The sequence below is a fragment of the Pinus tabuliformis genome, chromosome 7 (assembly GCF_031772625.1).
Source record: "Pinus tabuliformis cultivar Carrire ecotype Pingquan chromosome 7, CPIR1, whole genome shotgun sequence".
Lineage (NCBI taxonomy): Eukaryota > Viridiplantae > Streptophyta > Pinopsida > Pinales > Pinaceae > Pinus > Pinus tabuliformis.
The window spans coordinates 1,088,165,842-1,088,184,918 of NC_142293.1; the positions used below are offsets into that span (position 1 = coordinate 1,088,165,842).

At 35.7% G+C, this 19,077-nt stretch overlaps 1 protein-coding gene across 1 annotated transcript in view; it reads right to left on the reverse strand.

Annotated features, from left to right (window-relative positions):
• Positions 1 to 5,542: 5,542 nt before the first annotated feature.
• Positions 5,543 to 19,077, reverse strand: part of LOC149251349 (uncharacterized) — a 104,885-nt gene continuing 91,350 nt past the window's right edge. The window contains exons 2-5 of the mRNA XM_089459364.1: positions 6,751 to 6,989; positions 6,424 to 6,531; positions 6,072 to 6,143; positions 5,543 to 5,984 (exon numbers count right to left, since the gene is read on the reverse strand). Coding sequence (XP_089315490.1) covers positions 5,925 to 5,984; positions 6,072 to 6,143; positions 6,424 to 6,531; positions 6,751 to 6,989 — 479 coding nt within the window. The 3' untranslated portion in view covers positions 5,543 to 5,924. The remainder of the gene's footprint in view (positions 5,985 to 6,071; positions 6,144 to 6,423; positions 6,532 to 6,750; positions 6,990 to 19,077) is intronic.

Sequence of the window (19,077 nt, forward strand, 5' to 3'; positions counted from 1 at the left end):
TTTATAAATATAAAACATATTTCAAATACTTTTCAACCCTTAAACCCTTCACTTTAAACTAATTTAAAAATAAAAATTATGTATATTGGGTTTACATTTATCACATGGAAACAATTACAATTCTTAAAATTCAGCTTATTAATATATTTTTGTTTAATAAATCCATATTTATTGGATTAAATATATGATATATTTTTAATTTCAAAACTTTATATAATTTTTTTCTATTTATTTTTAAAAATAATATTACTATTAAAATATTCTTGATCCTAAGATTTTAGTATAAAAAATCAACTTATCAGTATATTGTTATGTTCTAATAAATTCTTATTTATTAAACTAAATCTATAATAACTATACCATCATGTACATTGGTTTCCACACAACTTTCAATTGTTTAGATAATTCATTTTCATAAATAAGCAATTATTTGAAGCATAAGTTTCTAGGGCATATTAAAAAAATTTGCTCATGAATTGTTTGCTCTTTATGAATGGCCTAAAGTCCTACATGGGTTTAAGGATACAAAGATGCATACAGTGTTTGTAAGAGCTTGATGTTACAAATGATTAAAAATATACTATTTAAGGTTATAGCATATTAAAACAAACTATAAATTCTAGTTTAATCATGGCTAACATATAATGCCTTGTAATGCAATATATTCTTATAATTATTTACCACAAGCAATTGCCCTTAATGGTGCAAAGTGACTCCATTAAAATTGATTCAAAGATACAATTTTCTATTGTGAACTTAGTACATCCTCTTCTCTATGCCCAACAAATAAACAAAAACACCACAACCAAGACATTTACCTACACATTTTCTCCAACTCAGATCAAGCATAACTCCACATCCCTTAAAAGCGTCACACAAAGCTTCAACAAGAGTGGGGTTCATAAGCACACAACATTGCAGCCATAATTGATGAGATTAGATCTAATTGAGGCTCAAGACCTCTAATTGTGGTTTAAATTGCATCCCCTTATTCCTCTTATGTCGTGTTTCTTTGCTTCTGAACCCCCTTTATGCTTCTTGTGTTTCAAATGAGAAGGGTATCCCAATATGTTCCATTAGATCATGTAAGATCATAATTAGTGAATTTGGGTAGATGGATAATGGGGAGTGCACCAATGGTTGTACGTCCAAACACAACACAAACATCCTATCACTACAAAGTGTGCGATCAAATCCAAAACATTGAGGACGAATCTGACCTCACAACACAAGCATCCTATCACTACAAAGTGTGCGATCAAATCCAAAACATTGAGGACCAATCTGACCTCATTGGGAATAGATCAAATACAAAACAATTAACATGACCATTTAGCTATATGATTTTAGGGGTACTTCATAAAATATCAAGCCTATCCTTTCTATGTAGGTGAGCTTACACAAGGATTTAATTCATCCACCGCCTTTCAAGGGGAAAATAAAACCAACCTCTAAAAGTTGTGTTGTTTTTGTAAAAATGGACATAAACAAATCCAAAATAAGCAAACTTTATTTGTGGTGGCAGTGCCAATGATGACATCACAATGTTTTGAAAAGATGTATTCCAAGGGTGCATTCAAAAGGGTAGGGATAATGTCACATGCATACCTAACATTTCTTGTCAATAATTCTAGCTAGGCAACAATTCTTCCATTTGAGAAAACATTTGTTCCACTTTGCAATGAAACAAACAAAATATCTCATTCCTTTGATTGAATCTAAATTGAAGCATGTTAGAAATTGATGAAAAAAATTGGTGCTAATAATGAACAGTTTAAATAATAACCAAATTTCTATTGTGCTCCAAGTAAATAGACAAAATTGTAATTTATTGTGCGTTGATCATGACCTACAACACAAGCAATTGGAGTCTTAGAGACTCCGTTGGAGCTCAAGCCAAAGTGTCCCAACGCTAAAATGTGTAACTCATCATTTGTTACAACTCAATAATTTTTTCATGGATATGATTCTATTTATTTAATTATAGCATGATATTAATCTACTTATAAATTGTATAATTCCGGTAGAAATGATACTCACAATTGAGATAAGTCCCTTGAATGTACAAAAATTGAAGGAGACAAGTCCCTTGAATGTACAAAAATTGAAACCAATCTCTATGTCAAAGTACAAATGCAATAACTACAATTATTTGCATAAGCATATCACTGATTTGTTGGAACATTAAAAATATAAAAGAGCATTATCATATTGTTTTGGGAAGCCAATTTGGCCTTCATCTATTAATCTTCATGATCTCATATTTTATTATTATAAATTATTATTATGTTTTGGCCTTTGGTCTCATAAATTATTATCATCTTTTGTCCTTGAATCTCATAAATTATTATGATATTTTGAGTTCTATTAATCTCCATAGATCTAATAGATCTCATAAATTATTATTATATGGTTGTTTTTTATTTCATAGATATTCAAAACAATAATCAAAGATGTCAACATTACATTAAAAGATATTCAAAACAATAATCAAAGATGTCAACATTACATTAAAAGTGTAATTCTGGGAATATAAACAAAAAAGATAACCCTACTTTAACTTCCTATAATCTCCACAAATCTTTAACTTCCTATAATCTCCATAAATCTAATCTCCATAAATCTAAGGGGAGAATAATTTAAAAACTTCCTATAATCTCCATAAATCTAAGGGGAGAAATCTAATCTCCATAAATCTAAGGGGAGAATAATTTAAACTAGCTAACTAAACTCACATCCATTACATACCTAGCAACCAACCACCATCATTGCAGCAATACTCCTAGAGTTTAAACTATTTGCATGCAATCAAATCTATATCTATAGGTAATGGAAATAAATATAAGAGGATGAAATTATTTCTATTTAAGTTCTGAAAAACAATCGAAGAATGTGGTCCTTTTCATTTCAAACAACTACTCTCCTGAGGTATGGCTGGATCGTCAAAGCTAATATATTTCGGGGAAAAATGTGAAAGAGTGTGACCCTTTTCATTCCAAACTACTACTCTCATGGCTGGATCGTCAAAAGCTAATATCTTTCTTGGAAAAATGTGAAATTAGGTAATTGTATGGCTGGATCGTCAAGGCTAATATCTTTCTTGGAAAAATGTGAAATCGGGTAATTGCCCTTTATAGGTAATGGAAATTAATGTGATTTAATGAAATGGTATATGTGTACCCTTTTCATTCCAAGCAACTAATCTCCTATGGTATGGCTAGCTGGCAGACGATCATGAAAGCTAAGATATTTCTTGGAAAATGTGAAATCATGCTTTCTTTTATGTTTAACTAAAAAGTTGTAAACAAATCCTCTTTTCAATCACAAACATATTCCAAGCAACTACTCTACTATGGTATGGCTAGCTAGCAGACTGGCTGGCAGACGGCAGACGATCATCAAAGCTAAGATCTTTCTGGGAAAATGTGAAGTCATGCTTTCTTTTATGTTTAAAAAAAAAAGTGTAAACAAATCCTCTTTCCAACCACAAACTCGATAAATATCCAACAGATCCTCTTTCCAACCACAAATTGATAAAAATCCAACAGATCCTCTTTGCAAACACAAATTGATAAAAATCCAACAGATCCTCTTTCCAACCACAAATTTGATAAAAATCAACAGAAATGATAAAAATCCAACAGAGATGATAAAAATCCAACAGATCCTCTTTCCAACCACAAATTTGATAAAAATCCAACAGAATAATCTTTGCAAGCACAAATTGATAAAAATCCAACAGATCCTCTTTCCAACCACAAATTTGATAAAAATCCAACAGAATAATCTTGTAGTAAGTAAATTCTTTTTCCAACCGCTTATTCTATAAAAAAATTCCACCGAAATTCTAACCATGAGCACAGTTCCACCATGACTTAAATCCCATGCATGGAGGAACAATGCCCTTCTAACACAACTGAAATCACCAAAAATTCAATTGGAATTTCAAATTGATATAAATTTTTAATAATTTTATAACACTGAATTCTGATAATCCAACAATTGGGCAGCTCTTATGTATCTAAAAATGAGTGTAAATACCATCTTATTATAAGGTGATGATATTTCCTCTGTCACAGTCAATAGCATTAGCCATAAGTAGGATAGGCATCCAACAATTCCAAGCATATATTGTCTTAAATTTGAGCGAGACACTGCAGCCCATGGGGCAGTTTAATTGGCAATCGTTGTGTAAATAATGATATCCAATGTTCACATTCCCATATAGGTTAAACCAGTTAAACCAATAAAAAATAATGTGACAGTGCAAAAAACCTATCGGATGCATTGTTATTTCGTCATGAACATATAGATTGCGCAAAGGATTCACTGCAGATGGAAGCAATGACAAAACCCACCAATCCCACTCTTTTAATGTAGTGTTATTTTTCATGAGAATAACACTCAGAAGGATTCATTGCAGATGGAAGCAATGGCAAAATCAGCATAAAACCTTTTGGTGAAGTGATGGGATAGAAATTGACGAAACATGGAACAAAATACTCCATTTCCGGCCACCGTAGCCGGATTCTACTTCAAAACAATTGGAATCTGACCAAAACGCGGCATGAAGAGGCGACGTAGCAATCAACAGACGTCAAAAACCAGAGAGATGTATACGTGATCTTCCACCAGATTCCGGTGGGAAATACACCTCGAAGGGCTGCTATCAATGATGCAATCAATTGAACTTCTATCTTACTGCGGTGGGCTATATGTAGTTGTACATAAAATGAGGTGGGAAACACTTCCAAGGAAACAATCTGGGGAGTGTCCAGACCCAAATATTATAAACATATATATAACAGACACTTGAATATCTCTAAAATCTCAAACGGGAATTGTTTTAGTTATAATATAGATACACTGTTAAAATTCACGACACTTATATCTCAAGTAGCAAATAGAGAATTTCAATACAGAATAAATTCTTAACCTACCAGAGACTTCTTCATGGTGATTGCATTGATAATAAATCAGCTTAAAAAGATTCATAAAGTTCTCATTTTGCAGACTTGTCAACGTAAATGCATACAGGAAGATTATAAAAAATTCAGACAAATATTAAGCACCATGCAGTAAGCCAATGAGTCAACCTAAATGCATACAGGAAGATTATAAAAATTTCAGACAAATATTAAGCACCATGCAGTAAGCCAATAATTGGTTCACTGTCCGTCGGATTAGAATAATAAAGTGATATTCAATGAACAGGACGTAAAAAAATAAAGTATTGGTTCACTGTCTGTAGGATTAGAATAATAAAGTGATATTTGATGAACAGGATGTAAAAATAATAAGTAAATCATTGACTTGTTGCAGTAGCTATAAACAATTTTCGACATAACCCGTTGTGGTAGTTGTACATATTCATTAATAACGACAGTTAAGAGTTCTAATAAATAACAAGAATTAAGAGTTCTAATAAATACGATAACCTTGAGTATCAATTGAAGCCTTCAATGTTTCGTGTCATTTCATAAAATTAGTCTGATGCACCCAAAAACAAAAAGAGAAAGAATCCCATGCATCAGACTGTAGCTAAAAAAACTTGAAAACTCAAGCCAAGTGATAAATTTAAATTACTTCATTTTAAAATACAGATATGGCGACAAAAATAAAAACGATGGCCAATCATGGCATGCACTCTCATTATCATTGAATAACAACCACCACCAATATTGCTACCTGGGGTTCTTTCCACAATTTTACTCTAGCAAATTGCTACCTGGGGTTTGCATGAATAAGGGACTCAATTATTTGGACCTTACACCACCAAAATTCCAAAATAAATCGTGACAAGATGCAAACCTCGAGGCTATGCTACATGAGTTATGAATATAATATAATAGGCCAAGGAAAAAAAGAATGGCAAACAAACTAGGCCCAGTCCCATAGCAATTCTGAGAGTATCAGCTTTCCTGTCACCCCGTAATTTTTTGTTTAAGATCGTCAATGGCAGCTGCTAGTTCCTCTCTGCTCCCCTGTAAAATAGAAATAAAGCATAATCATATTACATCCTTAAGCAGACGTCTTGCCCACATCAAATATATCATTTAGAAAGTAATCACCTTAAAAAGCAGATAGCGGTAGACAAACCAAACTGTGTAGCCAAATCCTATAAACTCCATAACTTTTGGAAGCTGTGAATACAAAAGAGATGAGATTCAGATGTGAAATAACCACACTAACAATTTATTTGACTCCCTATAAATCCAACTCTGTAAATTCTTAAATCTGTAGCTTTTCATGTCTGTCTTTTAAGAGGAATCAACTATTTTCAAAAATAGTTAAAACGTCCATCACATTATGGCAAATCTGTAGTGTTTCATGTATGCCTTTTAACAGCAATCAACTACTTTCAAAAATAGTTAAAACGTCCATTACATTATGGTAGACAAAGAAAAATACAAAAGCACAGACCAAAGGAACAGAGTCGATTGCATCAACAACAGTTGCCGAGACCCATAATGCCACCAAGGCAGCGCTTCCATAGACCAATGGTGTTGACTTGTTCTCAAGAGAATCAAACTACAAGTAACAACGAAATTAAAACTTTAATCCCCATTGTCATATGAACTATGTGGAAACAAAAATAAAAAGCAAGATTTACATTTTGCACATTCTGGAAAACAACAGACTTAAAGCATCAAAATGATAAGTTATAACTTGTAGTTTGAAATTTACTTGAGAATTTACTATGATAATATCCGAGAAAGCACGTCTTGAATGTGAAAAAATGATCCAAACCTTTTGTTTCAAGTAAGCAAGCACGTCATCAAACTGCTGAGAGACATCAGATGAACTTTCTTCAGGAGTTTCTTCTCCCACAGGTAACACTTCAAGTTCTTCCGACACATTAGTTACAGTGTCTTCTGATGTCGTTGTTTCTTCTCCCACAGCTAACACTTCAAGCTCTTCCGATACATTAGTTGCAGTGTCTTCTGATGTCGTTGCTCTAGCAAGCAAGGACAAAAGAGGCATTGGCCCTGCAAAGAGTAACAATACATAATTTTCTGCCTGGAACAATTAAGAGCTCTAGTCATAATCTCTTCCAAATCAATAGCTTGAAAAAGCATTCCCTTAATCTTGCATTCTAGCATTGCTCTTGCGTGGGAAGATACATATCTAGAACGTTCATACATTTCTAGAGCGTTCCTTGCTTATTTCAATGGAGAAATCTTGAAAAAAATGAGAAAGAATAACAAATGTTAGAATCCATAGACAGAAAGCAATTTGTACACCTACACAAAAGTTTTTAACTTTATTGTACAAATGGCATGGCTTCTATCGACAGAAAGCAATTTGTACACCTACACAAAAGTTTATAACTGTATTGTACAAATGACATTGCTTCTGTCAACATTCACTGCCGACCAGAGATAGAGGTAGTTAAGAAATAAAAACCATCAAAAGATAGGTATGCACTACTAGTTCGAAGTACGTATATTTCCATGAAATGTTTCATATATCATTTTGCAGAAAGTTCTCTAATCAAAGGGAAAGCAGTAATAGCAAGGTCAGAAATAAAGAAATAAACAACGAGATCTTAAAAATAATGAGGAAACCCATGCTTAAAAATAATATATTTCTTTCTTCTCTTGCTTGTAAGAAGAGATATACATATTGGCATGATTATAATGACAATTATGAAGACGGAAACTAGTTACATTTTCCAACAAGATGATCATTTATGGATTCAATAATGATCCTTTGTGCTCTCACTTCTCCCTTCTTGTATTTTGCTAACTCTTGAGTCTTCTCTGTGTCTGGTTGAGTAACTTCACCAAGAACATATTCCATGACCTCATCTTTTGTGAGTATCAAATCAATCCTCTTCTTCCATGCTAGGAAGTTTGTCTGTCTATACAGGTCTTCTTAGGTGTTAATTTAGAAAAGAATAAATTTCATGTTAACCAACAACGTGGAAAGTGTATAGCTAATAATACTTTGCATTTTCAATACACTTGAATCTTGTATGTATGGGAAACATATGTTTGACAGATTTCTCTATGTTCAACCACAAGAAAGTCCTTGAAGACATTGCAACCCTCACTAAGAAAATAGGTTAGGTACGACAATTCCATAAAATGACGTAAACATTTTTGACATTCCCACATTTAAGATCTCAAACACTTATTAAAGAAGGCAACACAAACAGGGGTTTGTGGAGGCACGAGGTTTCTGGTTTTATCTAGTGTGAGAGTTCAATCACTCTTCAGGAAAGGGGACCTCAACTTGGAGATCAAGATGACCAATCACACACTATTATTTCTAGCTCAATTTCAACATTCATTAGTATTTTATCTTTTTTCTGTTTCTTGTTGCCAAATTCAGATGCAACTATCATGAAAACCAAGATGCCTCTATGCTATCTCAGAAAATGGTACATCAAGTGATATAAGGATGCAGGAGTGCAAAAGAAACTCTTCATGAGAGAAAATTAAACACAACATCAATACATAGCATCAGCAAAGCTATCAAACAAGATTTACCCTGTTGTCCAAAAAGGGCACACCAGATTATTCAGCAACTGCTATTCACCAAACAGACAAAATCTGACAATGGGCCCTCTCAGCCACTGAGTTGATCAAGTTCTACTCACTGCCAATTTAAACGCTCACAAACCGCTCAATTCAGGGTTTAAGTGTGGCTAGAAGATTTACATGCGATATGATCATTAAAATTTAAAATTTGCCCACAATTATAAACACTAAATATACAGCACATCGATTTCACAAAGTTGATGGTTAGCAAGGATCAAGCTCACAATAGTAAAAACATCTGCGTGCTTCTCCACTAAGCATATAGTATATGTAAGGGAACCTTCTATATAGAGATCATCCATCTTGTTTAAGAGTGGGAACTTCCAAACAGAGATCATCCATATATTCATACGCATAAACCTCCAATGTTAGTGACTTCCCACTTCTGTGAACCTCTTAAGCAAAGAGATGATACATTGTAATGTCCCCATCCGCTTGGGAGACATAAGGGGAAGATTCCGCTAGCCTAATTAAGTTTCCGTAGGCTAGGATGGAAAAAAAAAAACTAATCAAGGGAACACAATTTCCCTAGAAGAAAACATTATAAAAGCTAAATAGGGAAATAAAAGCATGGGTCATACGCTAATGAAAAATCACTTTTAAATTATAAAATGAGAAAACCCACTAAAGTAACTTTATTAAAAAAAAAAGTACAAAGGTGGAAAAAGAGTGAAGTGAGTTATAAAAAGGGGAAATGAAGAGTCTCTCCTCATTCTTGCATTTGCTTACTTGAAAATTAAAATTTTGGAGAGCTCTTAAGAAAGGGTCTAGGGTTTTTGAAGAAAACATTATAAAAGCTAACTAGGGAAAAGGAGACATAGGTCTTAGGCTAATGAAAAATCACTTTTAAATTATAAAATGAGAAAACCCACTAAAGTAACTTTATTAAAATAAAAGGTACAAAGGTGGAAAAAGAGTGAAGTGAGTTATAAAAAGGGGAAATGAGGAGTCTCTCCTCATTCTTGCATTTGCTTACTTGAAAATTAAAATTTCGAGGAGCACTTAAGAAAGGGTCTAGGGTTTTTGGAAACCGTCATTCTGGTTTTTGGTTTCAGTGTTAAAACTATACACCCTAGTTAGTGTTAGAGCGGAATCACAGATTTCAACATTGAGCTTCATTGTTGACGAAGAAGGCATTAGGAAGAAGGGAGTAAGTTCGGAGATGTTATCAGTTAATTTTATATTTCATATTTTGGTATTCCTTCTTCTATTTTTGCAGAATGAAAGGCACTTATCTGGGAGGTCGAAGTCCCTTCTTTTGCAGGCCAAGTTATCATTGTTTGTTGAAGATTGAGGCCGAGATTATTTATCTTTGTTTGCTAGACGAAACTATACAATTGAAGAGGTTGAGTCTTGTCTAGGAGCTAAGTTTCATCAGCCAATTTCAGTCACTGTCTCGAGGCCGAATCCCGACATAGTGTTTGCTAGTCGAGTATATTGTTCTATGGGGCGGAGTATGTCATTTTTAATGGGGTTGAGTTTTGTCTTCATGAGGGCTGAGTTATAGTCACTTTGTGAGGTTGAATTATGTCCTATATTTTTAGGACCAAGTTGCAGATATTCCTTGAGGCCGAATTTCGATTTGGAAGAAGGTCGAGTCCCCTTATTTGTTGTTTATACAAGTTGTAATAGGGTTTTGAGGAGGCTGAATACTCTTACTTCTAGGTGTTGGAGAATCTAGTGGGGCAGCGATTAAAAACATTTCTCCTTAAACTTAATAGTTGCTTATGAAATTTAGTTATATTCTTATGTTTCTTTATTTAATCTTTTCATCAAACAATTATGAAGAGCAAAAACAATAAAGACAATAGACACAGGAAGTAGGCTCCAAGCCAAGGCAAAACCCCTCCAAAATGAAAACCCAGAAAGAATCTCTTCTCTTCTTGCAAAATCTGCTTCAAATGAGAAAACCAAGACCCAAACCTCTAGACCAAGACCTCCTCCAAACACCAAGTCAACCCTCCAAGGAATCCTTCCTTAAGTCAAAGTCTCCAAAGTCAACAAGAGACCACCTTTCTTCAAGCTGCTTCAAATCGTAACTTCGGCCCCTAACACGTATCTGCAATCTTGACCTGTAACTTTTAGCCCTAAATAGCTGCAGAAATCCTAACACCACACGTGTAGGTAGAAGAGATCAAGTTTAGGTCTCCTTCCTTCGTTTTAGCTTGCTCCTTTGCTTCTAGACCTTTTGGCTTCAAGTCATGATCTTCTTGAACCAAAGTTTTGGACCTACAACTAGGTCTACAACATTGGCCCTATAGCAACAACAAAAACCCTAGATCCTTCACACGTGTGAGAGAAAGATGGTCACAAAAATCAGATTTTTGGTTTCTTCTTGAGATGCTTCCTTCTCCTAGACCTTCACTTCCTCTTCTTATTCTTTCTTGCTTATGATCGAACTGCAAAAGTTGTGTGTCCAAATGAGTCGAATCTCCTTCTACATAAATGCTTTTCAAGAGGTCGAATACCCCTCTCTAGGCCGACTTCTCATTGGTAGGGTTGACTTGTGCTTGGACGCTTAAGAGTCTACATAATCAAGTTGCTTTAAAAGGAATCATCTAGCTTAAAAGAATGAGAATATTGGGACCATATTGCATATTATAGTTCATCCAAGAACTTTCTAACATAATGTTAGAGGTAGTCATTTTGCAAATAGGATCATTAAAGATACTCCTATAAGAACCATCAATTAGAAAGGTTCTTGAAAGAAGCATTATGACTAAGTATATATTCCATATAGTATGGAATCTATAGTCTTGAAGGATGAAGGAGTGCAAAATGGTCGAATGACAGTTTGAAAGGCAGAATTGAAGTCTTTCTCTCAAAGGAAAGCTTAATCTTCAATAAGATTGGAAGCAAGATCATTCAAAAAAAGAATGGCTAGATGGTTATATGGAAGCAAAGGTAAGCATGTTTTTTTAAAATAACTTTTCTTGAAGGCAAGGTTCATATCTACAAGAATCTTGCAGACAGAAGTTGGTTATAAAATTGTGCTCGGTAAGTCTTCCATATGGTTATTCGATGCTTGGAAGAAGAAGTTTGGTACGCTTCAGAATGCCTAAAGATCAAGAGTCTCTCACAAAATAGCATGGCATAAATCAACATCAAGTATGGTCTTTGGAGAAAGGAAAGAGAGTTTGATAATGACAACTCCAAGGAAGATATTGTAGCCTACTAATCAAGTTCAATCCATGAGCACCTTGATTAAAAGAGGATGCATGGAGAAGGATTCTTACACAATATAAAGATGGACCCTACAAAAGGATGTTGATCTCAAAGGATACAAGTAAGCAAATATTTTGATAAAAGGGCCATCATGATAAGGTAATTTTGATATTAATATTTTAATATTGGTTATCTGGTTAACATATAGTTTTGCTACCTGGAAGGATATTGTAGAGATGCATTATGACAGTTGAGGTAAGTTCAATTGTTGGTTTTGAATTCAATTCAAAGAACATATGTATTGAATGAATGGTTTTGATAATCCTTGAAGGATTATATGGTAAAGATGTGTACATCATCTTGGAATTGAAAGGTAGTAGTACAAGAAGATAGCCTGATGTTCATGAAGATCACTTTCATGTTTAGAGGGAGCTTAGCTTCACTTTGGAAGGCTCAATATAATTCCTTTATTGATGATGACTAATGGAAAGTGATATGAAAGATTGATGGCTGGAATCCTGTCACAAGATTAAAGAAAGAAGATGGCTCCATAACATCTAGGAAGAAAGAAGCTCAATATGATGAGATGCAAAGAAAGGAGCCATGCAGCGACTACTTGAATATCTCCATGAAGAACTAGTAGTTGATACTCTTATGAAGACAAGCTAAAGAGCTTGTTGTTATGACTTCCCAATTAAAAGGAAATAAGGATCTCCTCTCTGATTGAGAGGGTGTGATGTTAGACATCTTATTTTCCTCTTCATGTGTCACGCACTAGGCCAGGACTAATAGTCATATGTCTAAGTGAAGGCCATGGAGGGAGAATGGTGGATGGAAGGATTGGACAAGCATCTGAGATTGCTACTCCTTGAGGATAAAGAATCCAAGATAGGAAGTAGTCTTGTTGACTGACACTCTTTGAGGATTGGACAGGTATCCAAGACAAGAGTGGTCGAAGAGGGTTGGTATTCTTTGAGTATTGGGAATCCAAGATAAGGATATAGTCCTAAAGGGACATACCTAGTGAACATCCGGATGGGGTATGTACCTTGAGAGGTAGTGTGGTATCTCACGTGAAGCCTCCCAACGTTATGTTCTAATAAGAGAAGAGCTTGTCAGTTAAGGCCTTACCATGTTGACAATGTTGGTTATGATGTTGATGCTTATAATGACTTACCAATCCAACTCCTCTTATGAGAACTCTTCAATTTGATAATATCCTTGTACCGATTGTAGAATTATGAATACCTCCCTAGTTAAGAGGGAGTATTGGAAAATATAACTAGTTTCGGTCTTCATAATTGTCATTGTACTCATGTAATTATGTATATCTTATGTTACAAAAAAAGAAGAAAGAAAAATATTATTTTTAAGCATGGGTTTCATGCTTCATTTTATTGGTCATCTAGGTCAAGCATGCATTTCATGCTCCTAGGGTTTGTCAAGACAAAAGAATATTTTTATTGAAGTCAAGAGAGTCCTTGTCAATTGTACAAGACCCTATTGGGCAAGTCGTAACATGTAAAAGATATTCATTATGAGTCTAGAAAGTCAAATAAGCTTCCAAGCACAAGTCAGCCCCACCAAGGGGAAGTCAGCCTAGTAATGGGCTATTCGACCTCATGAGAAGGCTATATAAAGGAAGGAAGCTCGATTCGTTTATACACGCTTCTACAGTTTGATCCCAAGCAAGAAAAGGAGGAAAACAAGAGCGAAGAACAAGGAGGCAAGAAGAAGTCTAAGCAAGAAACAAAGATCTGATTTTTTAGCCTTATTTTGCCCACATGTGCGAAATATCTAGGGTTTCTGTAGTAATTGCAAGGCCAAAAGTTGCAAGACGAGATTGCAGACCTAAAGTAAGCGTTGAATTTGTGATTGGAGAAGTTTGTAGGTTTGACTCTTGTTGACTTTGAAGACTTTAATCAGCTTGAGGAAGGATCTCTTGGGAAGCTTAAAGGCTAGGGTTTTTGTTGTCTACAAGAAGCCGAAATTGCAAATCTGAAGTAAGAAGGCCGAAATTCTGAAGTGGAGCAAATTTGAAGAGATTTGACTTTCGTTGACTTGGTCAATCTTTGACTTGTTTGAGGGTGATTCTTGGAGGGTTGACTTGGTGTTTGGAGGGTTTTCACTTTGGTCTTTGGGTCTTGATTTTAGAAGAGATTCTTTTGTGTTTTTCCCCTTGGAGGGGTTTTTCCCTGGCTTGGAGCCTATATTTTGTGTCCATTGTCTTCTACGATTTTCATTCTTTATGTTCTTGATAATTGTTTGATGAAGAGAAACTAATAAAGAACAAAAAGAAGTTAGTTAAGTTCACAAGCAATTATTAAAGATAAGGAGAAAAGTTTAAATAACTGCCCTACTACATTCTCCAACATGGGCTCAGAGCTAAGGTGAAGAAAGAGAAGGTAGCTTGAAGATCATCTTAAAAAGGGATTGCTTGTCAAAGAGAATCACTTGCAAAAGGACACAAGGAAAGAAGAAGAAGACCTATTGACCTAGAAGGAAGGTTACTACAAACTTTCATCAAAAGATCTCATCATCTCAAGAAGGATCAAGCTCTCATTGAAGGATACTCTCTTGTTGAAGGCTCTCTAGTGCATCATCTTGAAGAAAAGGAAGCATCAAATAATCTTGGGATCATCATCCACTCTTTGAAGTTGTTTGAAGACACTATTGTTGAAGGCATCCTAGAAGTCATCATTCTAGGGCATCTTTGAAGTCTCTTTGAAGGTCTTGAAAGCATCAAGATAGTTGAAGACATCATCAAAAAGGACTCTTGGTTGACAAGTGTCATATTGTCTTCTATGTCTCAACCTACAGATCAAATGGCTACATTTTGCAAGGAAAGCAACAAGCTCGTTGGATCAGCAAACTTCCTAGCATGGAAGAAGAGGATTGACTTGATACTCACAGAAAATGAAGTCATGGAATATGTTCTTAGTGAAGTTGTTGTACTAGACAAATAGAAGACTCAAGATTTAGCAAAATACAAGGGAGAAGTGAGAGCACAAAGGATCATTATTGAATCCATAAAGGATCATCTTGTTCCCTTTGTTGCTGATTTGAAGACATCCAAAGCTATGTATGATAAGTTGGTGAAATTGTACTCTATAAGTACATCAGGTCAGAAGATTTCCTTGAGGAATCAACTATATAGAATAATTCAAAGGATGAAGACATGGCCACTTATCTTATGAAGATCTCACAAATAAGGGACCAGTTGCAAGGGCTTGGGGAAGTTGTTTCCGATTCAGAAAAGACTACTTGTGTATTAAATGCTTTGTGCCCTGATTGAAGCAATTTTGCAACTAGTGTCTACTCAAGAAAGAATACTACTCATTTTGATGAGTTATGGGCTCAATATATCTTGGAAGAAACTAGGATAAAGGCAAAGGATGACACTCAATTAAATGAAAGTCTCAAGCTTTTATTGTAAAATCCAAAAAGAAAAAGAAAGGGAAGTTTGGAAATTCCATGGGAAAACCAGATATGTCCAAGATTCAGTGCTTTGATGCAATGAGTAGCGAAATTTTAAGAGGGAATTCCCAAACAAAAAGAAGAAAGGAGTGAAGCTCACATAGCTGAGGAAAAGGGAGAACCTGATAAGAAGCCGAAAAGAGAAGATCCCAAGGATCTTTACTATTTAAGGAAGCTTCATCCTTATTAGGTTCATTATGCTATTTGTATTTCTTTTATTAGAAAGTAGAATAGCATGCATTATTGCATTCTCTAGAAGGTCTTGGTTTTATAAAAAGCATGGCATCACAGAAAGAAGCATATGATAATAGAACAAAGAGTCTTCATAATCAAGTTGCTTTAAAAGGAATCGTCTAGCTTAAAAGAATGGGAATCTTGGGAACATATTGCATATTATAGTTCATCCAAGAATTTTCTAACAAAATGCTAGAGGTGGTCATTTTGCAAATAGGATCATTAAAGATCTAGTATGGAATCTATGGTCTTGAAGGATGACGACATGCAAAATGGTCGAATGACAATTTGAAAGGCAGAATTGAAGTCTTTCTCCTCTCAAAGGAAAAAGCTTACTCATCAATAAGATTGGAAGCAAGCTCATTCAAAGAAAGAATGGCTAGATGGTTATATGGAAGCAAAAGCATGCATGTTTTTTTAAACTAACTTTTCTTTAAGGTGGGGTTCATATTTACAAGAATCTTGTAGACAAAAGTTGGTTATAAAATTGTGCTCGGTAAGTCTTCCATATGGTTATTCAATGCTTGGAAGAAGTTTAGTATGCTTCGGAATGGCTAAAGATCAAGAGTTTCCCGTAAAATAGCATAGCATAAATCAACATCAAGTATGGTCTTCGGAAGAAGGAAAGAGAGTTTGATAATGACAACTCCAAGGAAGATATTGTAGCCTACTTATCAAGTTCGAACCATGGGCACCTTGATTAAAAGAGAATGCATGGAGAAGGATTCTTGCACAATATAAAGATGGCCCATACGAAAGGATGTTGATCTCAAAGGATACAAGTAAGCAAATACCTTGATAAAAGGTTATCATGATAAGGTAATTATTAAATTAGTATTTTGGTATTGGTTACCTGGTTAAAATATAGTTTTGCTACCTGGAAGGATATTGCAGAAATGCATTATGGCAGTTGAGGTAAGTTCAATTGTTGATTTTGAATTCAATTCAAGGAACATATGGATTGAATGAATGGTTTTGATAATCCTTTAAGGTTTATATGGTCAAGATGTGTACATCATCTTGGAATTGAAAGGTAGCAGTACAAGAAGATAGCCTGATGTTCATGATGATACTTTCAAGTTTAGAGGGAGCTTAGCTTCACTTTTGAAGGCTGAATATAATGCCTTTATTGATGATGATTAATGGAAAGTGATATGAAATATTAGTGGCGAGAATCTTATCACAAGATTAAGAAAGAAGATGGCTCCATAGCATCCAGGAAGAAAGAAGTTCAATATGATGAGATGCAAAGAAAGGAGTCATGCAACTACTACTTGAAGATCTCCATGAAAAACTAGTAGTTAATACTCTAATGAAGAAGACTTCTCAATTAATAGGCAATAAGAATCTCCTCTCTGATTTAGAGGGTGTGATGTTAGACATCATATTTTCCTCTTCATGTGTCATGCACAAGGCCAGGACTAACAGAGTACGTCTAAGTGAAGGCCATGGAAGGAGCATGGTGGATGGAAGGATTGGACAAGCATTTGAGATTGCTACTCCTTGAGGATAAAGAATCCAAGATAGGAAGTAGGCTTGTTCACTGACACTCATTGAGGATTGGACAGGTATCCAAGACAAGAGTGGTTGAAGAGGACCTATAATCTTTGAAGATTGGGAATCCAAGATAAGAATAGTCCTAAAAGGACATACCCAGTGAAGATCTGGATAGGGTATGTACCTTGAGAGGTAGTGTGGTATCTCACATAAAGACTCCCAACATTATGCTCTGATAAGAGAAGAGCTTTTCAGTTAAGGCCTTAACATGTTGACAATGTTGATTCTCCACAATCTTGGTATCTGGGATAGAATCTTAAATCACTGACGCTACCAAACCAAGGATCACAACGAAACTACTATGCATAAGCGGAATATAAATAGCAGAAAATCTACTAGTCAACAAAATATTGTACAAATATGTACAACAACCCAACTTCATTATATTAATCAAACTAAATAATACAATAGTCTAGGGCTCCCGTACTAGGGATAATAGCCCTCATACATCCACTAGTACAAGATACAAACCTGGGGCTTGGTGTTAGTCCATCGACAACCAATCTACCCTCAACAAGATACTCTGACCAACTGGCTGATGTAGTCAACTTCACAGCTCCCCTCAGTCGTACCATGTACCTGCCCGGTCCTTCGGCTCTCGATCTGTAGCATTGCCTCTATCAACGATCTAAGTCCATCTGGTCACTGAACCTCGGCTATCTAATCTGCTCACTAGTTGTGCCTTAGTCCATCATGGGCACAACACATCGAGACTCATGTCAAGATGTTCACAACTTCGTTTGTGAACAAGTCTCAATCTGCCCATTGTTGCTCCTCAGCTACTCAAGGACTTCAGCCCATTATGGTCTTCCTACGCTGCTCTAATGAAAACCAACATAGGGCATGGAGAGTTTCCACCTATCACTGCAAGATGTCCATCACTCACAATGAACATGGACTAGGAGAATGCCCATCATCTGTTGTAGAAGTCCTTCTCCACACGTAAGTCTAGGGCTGCTTGACTGCTCCTCTGGCTCATCAACCCTTGAGCTCAACAACTACCTCTCTAGCAACCACCTAAGTCCATGAAGATGGTGCACATCGGGCTCTAATGTGGGCACTATCACATTGTCCTCCACCAGACCATAAATGCCCAATCCACGTCCACACTTGGTCCACTCTCACGCTACCCTCCAACAGACCATGAGTGACCAATCCTGCTATAGCATCTGCTCCTAGTTAGGGCATCCAACACCTATGGAGACCCTTTCACATGGCTACCAACAGACTCCATCAAATCAGTGCTCTTCCTAGGACACCATCAAGAGAACATTTGCAACATATTGTTGTTGCTTTGTTGTCAAGGGATGCAAGCACAATGTTGTAGTCTCCTCCAAAATTCCTACAACGGTCTTCCTAGATCTATGCTTCTTGTCCAACAAGTGTCTTATACACCAACAAGCAATCACTATAGAACTGCCACTGGTTAGGGCATCTAACCTCCAAGTCCGCCCCTCCTCGTTTGGCCACTACAAGCTACCAAGATCTATCATCCAATCTGGTCAACACTTGACCCAACACCTAGCAATCATGAAGGAGAAACATACCTTTGGACTGTGTTTTGACTGTTGTAGGTGTTGTTTCCTGGTTAGGGCTTCCTGTACACTTGGACAACCCTCTTCTTAAGCTCTCAAACACCTTCTCTTAGTTATGGCTTCCTTCCTCCCTTATCTTTCCTTCCTTTGTTGGCTTCTAGGGCTAATACCAACCCATTTTTAGGCCTACCCGCCCTCACATATTATATCATCTAGCTTAGGAAGGGGTTGCAGCCTAACCAGAGGTCTGTTCCTTCTAATTTTAAGGCCTTTTGGCCCTCTCCACAAGCCACTACAGCGTCGGCCTACGACTACAATATCTCAGGGACCTGTGACTGCCATAAACAGAGGGAAACCACTCCAAATGATACCCAGCCAACCCAAAAATTACCTCGGTCTGCACAAGGAGTAACTCTGTTGGAAATACTGAGGGGGGGTGAATCAGTGTTTCTTTTCAATTGTTATTTACTAGTTAAAACATTTATATTCAGACACAAGATGAACAACAAGAATAAATGTTTTTATTAATATAATCTTTGCAATAAAATAGATACAATATATAT